General features: G+C 39.6%; 1 protein-coding gene across 1 annotated transcript in view; it reads left to right on the forward strand.

Annotated features, from left to right (window-relative positions):
- epha4b (eph receptor A4b) overlaps positions 1–14,754 on the forward strand; it is a 444,124-nt gene that overhangs the window by 266,628 nt on the left and 162,742 nt on the right. The window contains exon 9 of the mRNA XM_061978729.2: positions 2,638–2,800. Within this exon, the coding sequence (XP_061834713.1) occupies positions 2,638–2,800 (163 nt within the window). The remainder of the gene's footprint in view (positions 1–2,637; positions 2,801–14,754) is intronic.

Here is a 14,754-nt window from a genome sequence, read left to right on the forward strand (position 1 = left end):
GTCTTTATGGACCTTGCTTTGTGCAGTCATGTTGGAAGAGGAAGGGGCCCCCGCTCCAAACTGTTCCCACAAGGTTGGGAGCATGGAATTGAGAAATAAAAGTTCCTTTCACTGGAACTAAAAGGCCAAGCCCAACTTCTGAAAAACCAACCCCCACACCATAATTCCTCCTCCACCAAATTTCCCACTCGGCACAATGCAGTCCGAAATGTAGCGTTCTCCTGGCAACCTCCAAACCCAGACTGGTCCATCAGATTGCCAGATGGAAAAGTGCGATTCATCAGTCCAGAGAAGGCGTCTCCACTGCTCTAGAGTCCAGTGGTGATGTCCTTTACACCACTGCATCCCACGTTTTGCATTGGACTTGGTGATGTATGGCTTAGATGCAGCTGCTCGGCCATGGAAACCCATTACATGAAGTTCTCTGCGTACTGTACGTGGGCTAATTGGAAGATCACAGGTAGCAACTGACTGTGCAGAAAGTCTTTGCACTATGCTGACCTCTCTGTCAGTTTACCTGACCTACCACTTGGTGGCTGAGTTGCTGTTGTTCCCAAACTCTTCACTTTTCTTATAATAAAGTTGACTTTGGAATATTTAGGAGCAGTTCCACGCTGGAAATCACTGAGAGCGGCCCGTTCTTTCACAAATGTTTGTAGAAACAGTCTCCAAGCCTAAGTGCTTGATTTGATACACCGGGCCAAGTGATTAGGACACCTGATTCTCATCATTTGGATGGGTGACTGAATACTTTTGGCAATATAGTGTAAGTCGGGGCACTCTTCAGTTGAGGTACCACCGTACCATAAAGGGTTAATACCCATTAAATCTTTGTGCAGATTTAAGGGTGTGCTCCGGTAAACCTCGCTCCCTGGCGACCTCAAGACCAAGGTTACATTTAGCTCGGTAGCAAGCACGCTTGCCTCTAATGTCGACGACCCAGGTTTGGATCCCAGGCCGAGAAACCAGGGACTGAATCACAAGGGGTTACACAGATCCAGATTAAAGTACGGTTTTAAGAACTACTCCTGCCCAAATTAGTAGGTAGGTAGGTGTCATGTCTGTGTAATCATGTTTTGTTTAGTTATTGGACTCTTTAGTTTCTGGCTTTTCACTCCCTTGTCTTGTTTCCATGATTACCCCATTAGTTTCACCTGTTCCACGTTTGGACTCATTGTGCACTCTTGTTTGTCACCATAGCAACCCATTAGTTTTCACCTGTCACGTCACGCACCTGTTTCACGTTTTGAGTCACGCACCTGTTTTCGTTAATCATGTCTGTAGTATTTAAGTTAATTGTTTTTCAGTTTGTCTTTCTGGCGACATCCCCACATTTATGCTCTGCACATTTCTGACTCTTTTTTTCATGTCCATCGCTCACGCTGCTCCTTTTTGTCCATGCCAAGTAAGTTTTGTTTGTTATTGTCAAGACTTGGACTTTGGCTTAGTTTGTTCTCCCGTGGTGCAAATGAACTGGACTGGTCATGGCGTGAAGGTAAATACATGATTTATTTAAACTATCAAAAAAGGAATAAACGAAAAGCGCGCACAGGGGCGGAGGCACAAAACTAGACTTTAAACACAAAACTTGCACATTGGCAGAAACTATGAACAATTAAACAAAACACTAACTGTGGCTTAACAAACAAAAACTTACTTGGCGTGGAACCGGCATGAAAAAAAGAGTAGCAAGGGTCATCAGGGTGTGGAGAGTGTGCAGGAGCATAAATGCGGGGATGTCGTCAGGACGAACAACAGAAAATGAATGAACTTAAATACTATGGACATGATTAGTGAAAGCAGGTGCGTGACTCAAAACGTGAAACAGGTACGTGACGTGACAGGTGAAAACTAATGGTTGCTATGGTGACAAGAGTGCACAATGAGTCCAAACGTGGAACAGGTGCGTGACGTGACAGGTGAAACTAATGGTTGCTATGGTGACAAAACAAAACAAAAGTGCACAAAAAGTCCAAAATTTAAACCGAACATTACTAAAACAAAACATGATCACACAGACATGACAGTTATTGCCACAGTTAGTGTTGTTTGTTGTTCATAGTTTTTGCCTTTGTGCAAGTATTTGTTTTCATAGCCAAGTTGCTTCTCCGCCACTGTGCGCGCTTTTCGTTTGTCCTTTATTAGTGTAAAAAATAAATTATGCACTTTCATTGCCGTCTCGCCCGAGCCAACTTTCCGTTGCCTTCTAGAAAAACTAAACCCCAGGACCAAGTCTTGACAGTAGGTAGGTAGGTCTTTATTGTCAAAGTACAACAAAACTTTGTTGTCAGCACAAACCCGTTGAAGATGAGACAAACAAACAGTGTACGGGGTTACAGAACAGGAATGCTGAAGGGTCCCGTGAAAGATGGGAAAAAGGTAAACACTGAGGGAGGATGAGAAAAAATACAATCTAGACTGGGCTCCAGTCTGGAGTGGGAATAAACCTCCATAGCAAAGCACATATACATATTACAACGTACATCTCCGACAGAGGGGGGGGAGTGGGGGCTACGGTGGCGGGCTGCAGCTCTTCAGGCTCTGCCCAGCGATCCATATTTGGTATACGCATTACTGCCACCTACAGAACTGGAGTGGACACTGTGCAGTAATGACAACACGTTGTTCCCACTTCAGAACCAGCGGGAGCAGAACTACACCGTCTTGAAGACCCGCTCCAACATGATGACGGTGGACGGCCTCAAACCAGGCACCACCTACGTGTTCAGGGTGAGAGCCAAGACGGACGGCGGTTACGGCACCTACGGCGGGGAGATCGAGCTGGAGACCAGCCATGAAGGTAAACACGAGTCCCCAGCACGGGGGAGTCACGGGTGTGCAGCGTGTTTAAGCGGATTCAAACCCCGAGAGCGGGCGAGTAAGGAGGACAAAGATAAAGTAGAGATGGTATCTCCACGTGGTGATTTGTCCCCGCTGGAGTTTCAAATCAATCCCCAGGATGGTTCTTAGATGGCTCACTTTTCATCTAAATGGCTTCTTCACTTCTGTTGTCATCAGCGTATCCAACAAGATGTTTTCCATTTGCAGCCAAGAAATCCAATTTGTGTCTTTCTTCATCTTGATCTCCTTTTTGCACCTTTTTTGTTTGGGAATGTTGCCTATTGTTCAAAATCTTTATGAGAGACAAGAACGCACACCTTTTATTTTTGTATTAGATTAAAGATGATACAAAAAACGCTTGTTAATGAGAGTCACTGTTGTAGTCTTCAAAGTCTCTAAGACAACGTTTTATATACACACTGCAAGTATATATATATTGTAGTAACAGACACCTTCATAACAATATGTAATATGTACAATATACACACTGCAAGTATATATATATATATTGTAGTAACAGACACCTTCATAACAATATGTAATATGTACAATATACACACTGCAAGTATATATATAATGTAGTAACAGACACCTTCATAACAATATGTAATATGTACAATATACACACTGCAAGTATATATATAATGTAGTAACAGACACCTTCAAAACAATATGTAATATGTACAATATACACACTGCAAGTATATATATAATGTAGTAACAGACACCTTCATAGCAATATGTAATATGTACAATATACACACTGCAAGTATATATATAATGTAGTAACAGACACCTTCATAACAATATGTAATATGTACAATATACACACTGCAAGTATATATATAATGTAGTAACAGACACCTTCATAACTATGTAATATGTACAATATACACACTGCAAGTATGTATATATAATGTAGTAACAGACACCTTCATAACAATATGTAATATGTACAATATACACACTACAAATATATATATATATATATATAATGTAGTAACAGACACCTTCATAACAATATGTAATATGTACAATATACACACTGCAAGTATATATATCATGTAGTAACAGACACCTTCATAACAATATGTAATATGTACAATATACACACTACAAGTATATATATATACATATATATATATATATATATATATATATATATATATATATATATATATATATATATATATATAATGTAGTAACAGACACCTTCATAACAATATGTAATATGTACAATATAAACACTGCAAGTATATATATAATGTAGTAACAGACACCTTCATAACAATATGTAATATGTACAATATACACACTACAAGTATATATATATATATATATATATATATATATATATATATATATATATATATATATATATATATATAATGTAGTAACAGACACTTTCATAACAATATGTAATATGTACAATATACACACTGCAAGTATATATATAATGTAGTAACAGACACCTTCGTAACAATATGTAATATGTACAATATACACACTGCAAGTATATATATAATGTAGTAACTGAAACCTTCATAACAATATGTAATATGTACAATATACACACTGCAAGTATATATATATTGTAGTAACAGACACCTTCATAACAATATGTAGTATGTACAATATACACACTGCAAGTATATATATAATGTAGTAACAGACACCTTCATAACTATGTAATATGTACAATATACACACTGTGTAGTAACAGACACCTACATAACAGTATGTAATATGTACAATATACACACTGTGTAGTAACAGACACCTACATAACAGTATGTAATATGTACAATATACACACTGCAAGTATATATATATAATGTAGTAACAGACACCTTCATAACAATATGTAATATGTACAATATACACACTGCAAGTATATATATATATTGTAGTAACAGACACCTTCATAACAATATGTTATATGTACAATATACACACTGCAAGTATATATATATATAATGTAGTAACAGACACCTTCATAACAATATGTAATATCCAATCCACTTTATTTATGTAGCACATTTAAACAACAAAAGTACAATATACACACTGCAAGTATATATATAATGTAGTAACAGACACCTTCATAAGAAAATGTAATATGTACAATATTTAAAGTATTTTGGTCATTTTAATCAGTGCCGGAACTAATTCTTTCAGTGCATTTATTTCCGTTTCCATAGCAGCGCACGTCCGACAATGAGGATTCACAACCTTAACTTTTTGAAGCTGAATATACAGAAGATGAAATGCTGCTTATAGAAGCAAGCTGTGTACTAGCTGTGTACAAAGAAAACATGAAATAATACTTCACAGATACTGTAATATGATTGTTGATGTTTTCCACTCAGTACAGATTGGTGTTCTATCACAGTGTTGTGTATTACAAACTCAAAACCTGTTTCGTGTTAGCTTATCTCTTTCCGTAGTTAGCTTCTACGGCTAATACGGTAGCACGCCGATGTGTCACAATAACAATGTTGCTACAGTTTGTTATTATACATGTTACACAACATAAATGAAGTATTGTTGACAGTTTTTAAATGTATTTTTAGAGGGACAATTGATTGCTAAAATTAGCTGCATTGCTATATGTTAGGAAGCGGGGGGAAAAAAACACCTTTTGTCCTATTTTCTCTCATAAAGATTGTGAATGATAGATAACATTAAAAAAAAGTGCAGTTCCCCTTTAACCCTGTAACACCCCTTGTTGTAAAATGACAACGTTACCTTTAACCATCCTAAAAAAGATTATGTTATAGATATACCACCGCATTCACAGATACTTCTCATACTTGCCAACCCTCCCGGGAGACTCCCAAATTTCAGTGCCCCTCCCGAAAATTGTCACATCCACTTTTCACCCAGTCCAACGAATGCTGGCCCAGTCGCATAATACAAATCCCCAGAATCCCATGCAGCCCTAACTCTTCCGGGCTGCGTGGGATTCTGGGTATTTGTCCTGTCGTGTTTATGTTGTGTTACGGTGCGGATGTTCTCCCGAAATGTGTTTGTCATTCTTGTTTGGTGTGGATTCACCGTGTGGCGCATATTTATAACAGTGTTAAAGTTATTTTTTTTACGGGCACCCTCAGTGTAACCTGTATCGCTGTTGGTCAAGTATGCCTTGCATTCACGTGAGCGTGCGTACATAAGCCTTGTGACTGGGCCGGCACATTGTTAGAATGACGACAGCTCGTAGAGGACGTTAAACACAGTGCCCCCAAGACTGTGGTCCCGGCGGACTACGAGATATAACGACTGATGAAAATCTTCGTTCGATAGTAAATGATAAATGGGTTATACTTGTATAGCGCTTTTCTACCTTCAAGGTACTGTTGCGTTTTGGACCAGTTGTTCCTCCCAGGGAATTCAAGTCACAATTCGCTCCCAAGTCCTTTCCGACACTTAAAGCTGAGTTGAAAAACCACCAGAGACAGAATAGGTATTTTGTTGTATATTCTCAAAGCTTTGCCAATATACATTTTGATTGAGACCAGTCTAACCCTAGAACCTTCTATCGCGCACACCCAAAATGGTCTGTCTTCCCAACGCCAAAAACCTCTCTTTCCTTCCCCCTCCCTAGCTGTAACAAAAGCACAACGTCTCCCTAGCCATAATACATTCCAAAGAACTCAAGGTTAACACACACAGTTTGCTTGCTGACAGAGCATCAAAGAGAAGAAGTGGAAAAGACGAGCTGTTTTCAAATATGACAAAGAAATGGAAGAAGTACAACTAAAATTCGGATATATGTAAATATCTGCCTCCGACAGTACTCAAAGCGCTTTGACAGTATTTCCACATTCACTCATTCACACACTGATGGCGGGAGCTGCCATGCAAGGCGCTAACCAGCAGCCATCAGGAGCAAGGGGTGAAGTGTCTTGCCCAAGGACACAACGGACGTGACTAGGATGGTAGAAGGTGGGTGATTGAACCCCAGTAACCAGCAACCCTCCGATTGCTGGCACGGCCACTCTACCAACTTATAATGAAGGTTGCCTCAGCTCAAAGCCTGAGCCCCGACATTAATGAACTAGCATCCAAGGAAAGATGTCAGGTATCTGGCTCGGGCACATCAGATTAGATCAGTGTGTTGCAAACTGAGCAGTTTAAAGTCCTGAATGGTTGGTTTATTCATTGTTATTTTATTTTCACATTTATTAGCCTGTGGAAAAAGTTAATGTTGATATTTACCTCAGAAAGCTGCAAATAGAAATTTTTTATTTAAATTGTATTTGATATGCCATTGATATTTTTTAAATTATTATTTGAAACTGGATTTTGCATGTCACTATAAAGTTATATAAGCCTTGCTTGTTCAATATGCAATGCAAAACTTGTTTGGGTCCCTATTAAAAGGTTAATTTGTTCAACCTTGGCCCGCGGCTTTGTTCACTTTTACATTTTTGGCCCACTCTGTATTTGAGTTTGACAGCCCTGGTCTAGAGCATGTACACATGTAGTTATTGTGGAACAGATGCATCCAATTTCATTTAGAGCTTGTTCTATAATTGTTGCAATTATACAAGACTGGGTGAATGTGGTAGTCAAATAGCTGGCTTGTTGCAGTGGCCTCAAACAGGTTGTATTCCCTCCACTACATCACTGCCTGGAGTGTTTTCTCCATACATGTATAAGTATACATTCTACAGACGTTTTACAGACGACAGGGACTCTTTTTCGGACTTTCACCACCAATGAAAGTCTTCATGAAAAGAAAAAAAGTGTCACGTTCAAACACTGAGGACATCTATTAAACAAGACAAAAGGCAAGGAATCAAACAGAGACAGAATTCAATTTGGACTCAATATTGAGGAGAGACATGGCCACTGCACTCTCTGTACAGTCCTGCACCACGCTCTGACGAAGAAGGTTTTCGTCTCCTCTTTTATTCAGATGTTCAATGTTCACGCACCAACACATGTCACAGCAGGAATGGGAAGTATGTCAAACAGTCATTGTTTTCGGTCGCTTTGAAGACCAAGAAGAGGATTTCTCGGGCTTGGGCTCTTCCTGGATCCAGCCGGGGCAGGTGTTGGAGGACAATGGATAACCCCTCCCGTCTCCTGACCACGGCAACTTCAAGAGGGCAGCGGGTCGTAAATAGCGTTGACCTCGGTTACCAAATAGTTGGAAGAGAGTTTGTGAAATACTTCAGAGAGAGTTTGTTTAACACTTCAAAGAGAGTTCCTCTGGAAGTTGAGCAGATCCTGCCATCTGTCCGTGTTGAAATCACAGTGGCGTTTCACGAGCCTTCTTCCTCTTGTTAGGCCTCGAAAGACAGCATTCATAATACAGCGTTTCTTTTGTGATAACTTACAAACAATTATTCCAACAATTAGAGGAGCAAATGAACACTTAGTTGTTCAGACAACGTGAGAACAAATGCAGAAATTAGTCCCAATGTTGCAATATTACAACATTTCTCTAAAAACATTTTTTTTTTTTTTTTTAACTCTTCAATTTCTGCATCAAATGTCTCCTACAACATCTGAAAGGTCCATTTTTTTTTTTGAGGTTTTTCTATATTTGGGTCTTACAGGGTGAAAGAAAAAACAACATGTTTGTCTCTCTGTCACTTGCAGGGCCGGCCCGTGGCATAGGCCGTATAGGCAAATGCTAAGGGCGCCGTCCATCAGGGGGCGCCAAAGTTGGTACTATTATTTCTAAATACAAAAAATAATCCCACGTTAATTAAAATGCAAAGTAAAGCCTATTTAATAGAAATATTATTTGTTACAACATTACGCCCCCCCCCCCCTCCCCTCCCTTCCTGTATCATGACTCTTTTTGGACGTCACCACATCAAAAAATCAACACAAGATCCCAAAACTGTCAGGTGCCCAGGGTAGAAAAAAGAGAAAAGAAGAGGAGGAGAAACGAGAAAAGACAGAAGTAGCAGGTAGGTAACGTTATAGCCTACATGAAATGATTTGTCTGTTACAGAATGTGATAGTAACCTGGCTTTTTAGCATTAAGCTAATGCTACATGATTCGGCAATTGCTAATCAATAAATAGCTAGTTCCGTTTTAACGTCGGGTTAATGTTGTGGAGGGGGCTAAATTGTTATGGAAAATAATAATGTAACGTTAGCCTACATGAAATTATTTGTCTGTTACAGAATGTGATAGTAACCTGGCTTTTTAGCATTAAGCTAATGTTACATGATTCGGCAATTGCTAATCAATAAATAGCTAGTTCTGTTTTAACGTCGGGTTAATTTTGTGGAGGGGGCTAAATTGTTATGGAAAATAATAATGTAACGTTAGGTAATTACAGTACTCCCACCTTACATTCCTCAGGGACATTTCTTTCTTTTTTTAGTTTATTTGGAACATGAACACACTTACATCATAATACATCACACAATTTCATATCATTTCATTTTACATCATGCCCGAAAAGGAGTAGGAAGAAGCAAAGCTTATTTAATCCTACCCCTTTCCCACTTCAAAGCGTTTACAAATATATAGAATCATTTACTGACCTTTTTATATAATAAAATAACATCTATGAATTAGTATACAACAGTTTTGTAATATGTAATTAATTAATTAATTCAGTCATTATTAACATACTGAGATGAAGAATATCTTATTTTCAATAAGGTTGAAAGTATTTCTCATAATTATTCTTCTTTGTACTCTGTAAGCACTATTATTTTGAACAACCTCTTAAACTGGATCATATCAGTACAATTTTTAACTTCTTTACTTAATCCATTCCATCATTTAATTCCACATACTGATATGCTAAAAGTTCTAAGTGTTGTACGTGCATATAAATGTTTGTATTAGATCTTTTAAGCAGGTGTTTTTTGTTTACATTGTTATTGTCTTCTGGTTAGCTAATGTTTGCCCTGCAGGTAATAGTCACTTTTCCACCCCTTTATATATTAGGTATAGTTGTAAGTAAAAAAAAAAATGGTCAAAGACAAAGCTATTCGGGTTCTTGTGAGTATATACACTTCACTGCCGATGTGGGGAGGGCCGCCACCTAAAATCTTGCCTAGGGCGCCAGATTGGTTAGGGCCGGGCCTGGTCACCTGTGTTGTCATCATGGCCAAGATAATGTGTGTGTTCTCATAATGTGCTTGTCAAAGTGCACATTGATCCTGAGACAGAGAGGCCAATAAGTCATTGAACGTACAGCGAGTGGTGTGTGTGTACAGTATGGATGTGTCTACACTACAAGACATTAGCCTGCTGGTCAATAAGTATGCTTTATGGGCCTGCACTACAACATATTGCACACTGCACTGGCAAATACTATCACACTTATTCACCACGTCACTGCATTTCAATGAGGGTGACTTTATTAGATACCCACTTAGGGCCTGATCTACTCAATTCAAAAGGTTTGCGTTTATCAAAACACGTGCAAACTTCAGTGAGGTTGATGGCTGGTGAGGCACTGACTTCGTCACAGTCAGATTTACAAACATATGAACCCTAAAGAGTATCTTATTCACCATTTGATTGGCAGCAGTTAACGGGTTATGTTTAAAAGCTCATACCAGCATTCTTCCCTGCTTGGCACTCAGCATCAAGGCTTGGAATTGGGGGTTAAATCAGCAAAAATTATTCCCGGGCGCGGCGCCGCTGCTGCCCACTGCTCCCCTCACCTCCCAGGGGGTGATCAAGGGGATGGGTCAAATGCAGAGGACACATTTCACCACACCTAGTGTGCGTGTGACAATCATTGCTACTTTAACTTAACTTTAACTTTACACATACAAACTGTAGCACACAAAAAAGCACATTTAATAAAATAACGTTATTATGGTCTTACCTTTACTTATAAATGAAGTCCATGCGCCGCAACTAAAGCCCTCACTTCAACTTTCCACGTGCAAGATTGAATCTATTTAAAAAAGTGTAACCGAGGGTTTATAAATGTGGCCTATACTGTATGAAACTACAAAATAACAAACACGGAGGCTCCAGTTTACACGAGGACCACTTTATTTACATTCTTTCAAAAACCTCCGCAACGTGTCATCACTTCCGCTCTTAGCGCCTTCAAAATAAGAGCTCAAGGCATATACTGTATAACAGCAGCGCATAACAGGAACTTAACATCACAAAGAGGAAAGCCCATAAAAATAGGCTACAAAAGTTATTTAATAAGAAGCCAAAAAGTGCAAAAACAATAATGTTCATGTTGGAGGAGTTGTGAATTAGGTACACCTGCAGTCTGCAGGTGTACCTAATGTTGTGGCCCTGCAGTCATTCACAACTCCTCCAACACGAACATTATTATTTTTGCACTTTTTGGCTTCTTATGAAATAACTTTTTTAAATAGATTGCACGTGGAAAGTTTAAGTGTGGGCTTTAGTTGATATAACAATTCTACGGCGGGGGTGCAGGAGGCGGGGCTACTGGAGCCTCAGCCAGTGCGTCTTTTGCAGCCGTTTTATGATCGCTCAGCACAAGAAATACGTTACACGCATACAGTTGTTGACAAAGTACACTGTACATTATATACCTCAGCTAGCTAAACTATGGAAATGTATTATACAGGTAAAAGCCAGTAAATTAGAATATTTTGAAAAACTTGATTTATTTCAGTAATTGCATTCAAAAGGTGTAACTTGACGGCTGCGTTGACCCTGGATCTCAGGAAACAGAGTGGACCGACACCAGCTGGACTGCTGCTGAGTGGTCCAAAGTCATGTTTTCTGATGAAAGCAAATTTTGCATTTCCTTTGGAAATCGAGGTCCCAGAGTCTGGAGGAAGACAAGAGAGGCACAGGATCCACGTTGCCTGAAGTCTAGTGTAAAGTTTCCACCATCAGTGATGGTTTGGGGTGCCATGTCATCTGCTGGTGTCGGTCCACTCTGTTTCCTGAGATCCAGGGTCAACGCAGCCGTCTACCAGCAAGTTTTAGAGCACTTCATGCTTCCTGCTGCTGACCTGCTCTATGGAGATGGAGATTTCAAGTTCCAACAGGACTTGGCGCCTGCACACAGCGCAAAATCTACCCGTGCCTGGTTTACGGACCATGGTATTTCTGTTCTAAATTGGCCCGCCAACTCCCCTGACCTTAGCCCCATAGAAAATCTGTGGGGTATTGTGAAAAGGAAGATGCAGAATGCCAGACCCAAAAACGCAGAAGAGTTGAAGGCCACTATCAGAGCAACCTGGGCTCTCATAACACCTGAGCAGTGCCAGAAACTCATCGACTCCATGCCACGCCGCATTAACGCAGTAATTGAGGCAAAAGGAGCTCCAACCAAGTATTGAGTATTGTACATGCTCATATTTTTCATTTTCATACTTTTCAGTTGGCCAACATTTCTAAAAATCCCTTTTTTGTATTAGCCTTAAGTAATATTCTAATTTTGTGACACACGGAATTTTGGATTTTCATTTGTTGCCACTTCAAATCATCAAAATTAAATGAAATAAACATTTGAATGCATCAGTCTGTGTGCAATGAATAAATATAATGTACAAGTTACACCTTTTGAATGCAATTACTGAAATAAATCAAGTTTTTCAAAATATTCTAATTTACTGGCTTTTACCTGTATAATTCATATAGCAATACAGTCTCACTGCACAGCAGGCCAGCAGTTAGCCGAGTCCGCAATCCATGTTGAGGCACTGAGTGACGTGCCTCAACTGGCTGCTGATCACCGCACCGTCTCTTCTCAGTATTTGAACGGCAAATGTGAAAATTCAGCGATTTTGAATAAAAAATAATCTAAAACTGGTGAAGTTAAATGGAAAATAACTTTATAGTATAATCACTGGATACATATAACAATTTAATTTTTTTTTTTTCTTTTTACATTTTTTTTCTTTCCATGATGGCAGGTGAGGCGGGGGCCTCACCTGCCTCTAGTGACTGCACGTCACTGGCAAACTTGATAGCACACGTAAAACTGACCTACTAATAAGCTCGTGCGCAGAGGACTGCGTCTCTTAAATGAGAGAAATCGAAGAAAAAAAAGCGCAATCCACTGAGCATAAATATGCAGAATATACAAACCCCGTTTCCATATGAGTTGGGAAATTGTGTTAGATGTAAATATAAACGGAATACATTGATTTGCAAATCCTTTTCAAGCCATATTCAGTTGAATATGCTACAAAGACAACATTTTTGATGTTCAAACTCATAAACATTTGTTTTTTTGTGCAAATAATCATTAACTTTAGACTTTGATGGCAGCAACACGTGACAAAGAAGTTGGGAAAGGTGGCAATAAATACTGATAAAGTTGAGGAATGCTCATCAAACACTTATTTGGAACATCCCACAGGTGTGCAGGCTAATTGGGAACAGGTGGGTGCCATGATTGGGGATGAGAGTAGATTCCATGAAATGCTCAGTCATTCACAAACAAGGACGGGGCGAGGGTCACCACTTTGTCAACAAATGCGTGAGCAGATTGTTGAACAGTTTAAGAAAAACCTTTCTCAACCAGCTATTGCAAGGAATTTAGGGATTTCACCATCTACACTCCGTAATATCATCAAAGGGTTCAGAGAATCTGGAGAAATCACTGCACGTAAGCAGCTAAGCCCGTGACCTTCCATCCCTCAGGCTGTACTGCATCAACAAGCGACATCAGTGTGTAAAGGATATCACCACATGGGCTCAGGAACACTTCAGAAACCCACAGTCAGTAACTACAGTTGGTCGCTACATCTGTAAGTGCAAGTTAAAACTCTCCTATGCAAGGCGGAAACCGTTTATCAACAACACCCAGAAACGCCGTCGGCTTCCCTGGGCCTGAGCTCATCTAAGATGGACTGATACAAAGTGGAAAAGTGTTCTGTGGTCTGACGAGTCCACATTTCAAATTGTTTTTGGAAACTGTGGACGTCGTGTCCTCCGGACCAAAGAGGAAAAGAACCATCCGGATTGTTATAGGCGCAAAGTGTAAAAGGCAGCATGTGTGATGGTATGGGGGTGTATTAGTGCCCAAGACATGGGTAACTTACACACCTGTGAAGGCGCCATTAATGCTGAAAGGTACATTCTGGTTTTGGAGCAACATATGTTGCCATCCAAGCAACGTTACCATGGACGCCCCTGCTTATTTCAGCAAGACAATGCCAAGCCACGTGTTACAACAGCGTGGCTTCATAGTAAAAGAGTGCGGGTACTAGACTGGCCTGCCTGTAGTCCAGACCTGTCTCCCATTGAAAATGTGAAGCCTAAAATAGCAGAAGGGAGACCCCCGGACTGTTGAACAACTTAAGCTGTACATCAAGCAAGAATGGGAAAGAATTCCACCTGAGAAGCTTCAAAAATGTGTCTCCTCAGTTCCCAAACCTTTACTGAGTGTTGTTAAAAGGAAAGGCCATGTAACACAGTGGTGAACATGCCCTTTCCCAACTACTTTGGCACGTGTTGCAGCCATGAAATTCTAAGTTAATTATTATTTGCACAAAAAAAATAAAGTTTATGAGTTTGAACATCAAATATGTTGTCTTTGTAGCATATTCAACTGAATATGGCTTGAAAAGGATTTGCAAATCATTGTATTCCATTTATATTTACATCTAACACCATTTCCCAACTCATATGGAAACGGGGTTTGTATGATGACTATGAACAAATGTAAACATTTGGCAATTTCGCAATGTGATTTACAAAAACTGAAACTGTTCTGCGGCCGCTGCTTTGTGTCTATGTTTGGTAAACGGGTTATACTTATGTAGCGCTTTTCTACCTTCAAGGTACTTTGACACTATTTCCACATTCACACACACACACACTCACACACTCACACACTCACACACTGATGGCCATGCAAGGCCCTAACCACCACCCATGTTGTAATTAGTCATTTTTGTTGGACTACTTTTGGATTGTTTTGTGTCATTTGCCTGTCAATTGCGCTGTTGATTGCTGTTCCGGGTGTTGCT

Source organism: Nerophis lumbriciformis, linkage group LG19 (genome assembly GCF_033978685.3).
Source record: "Nerophis lumbriciformis linkage group LG19, RoL_Nlum_v2.1, whole genome shotgun sequence".
NCBI classification, from domain to species: domain Eukaryota; kingdom Metazoa; phylum Chordata; class Actinopteri; order Syngnathiformes; family Syngnathidae; genus Nerophis; species Nerophis lumbriciformis.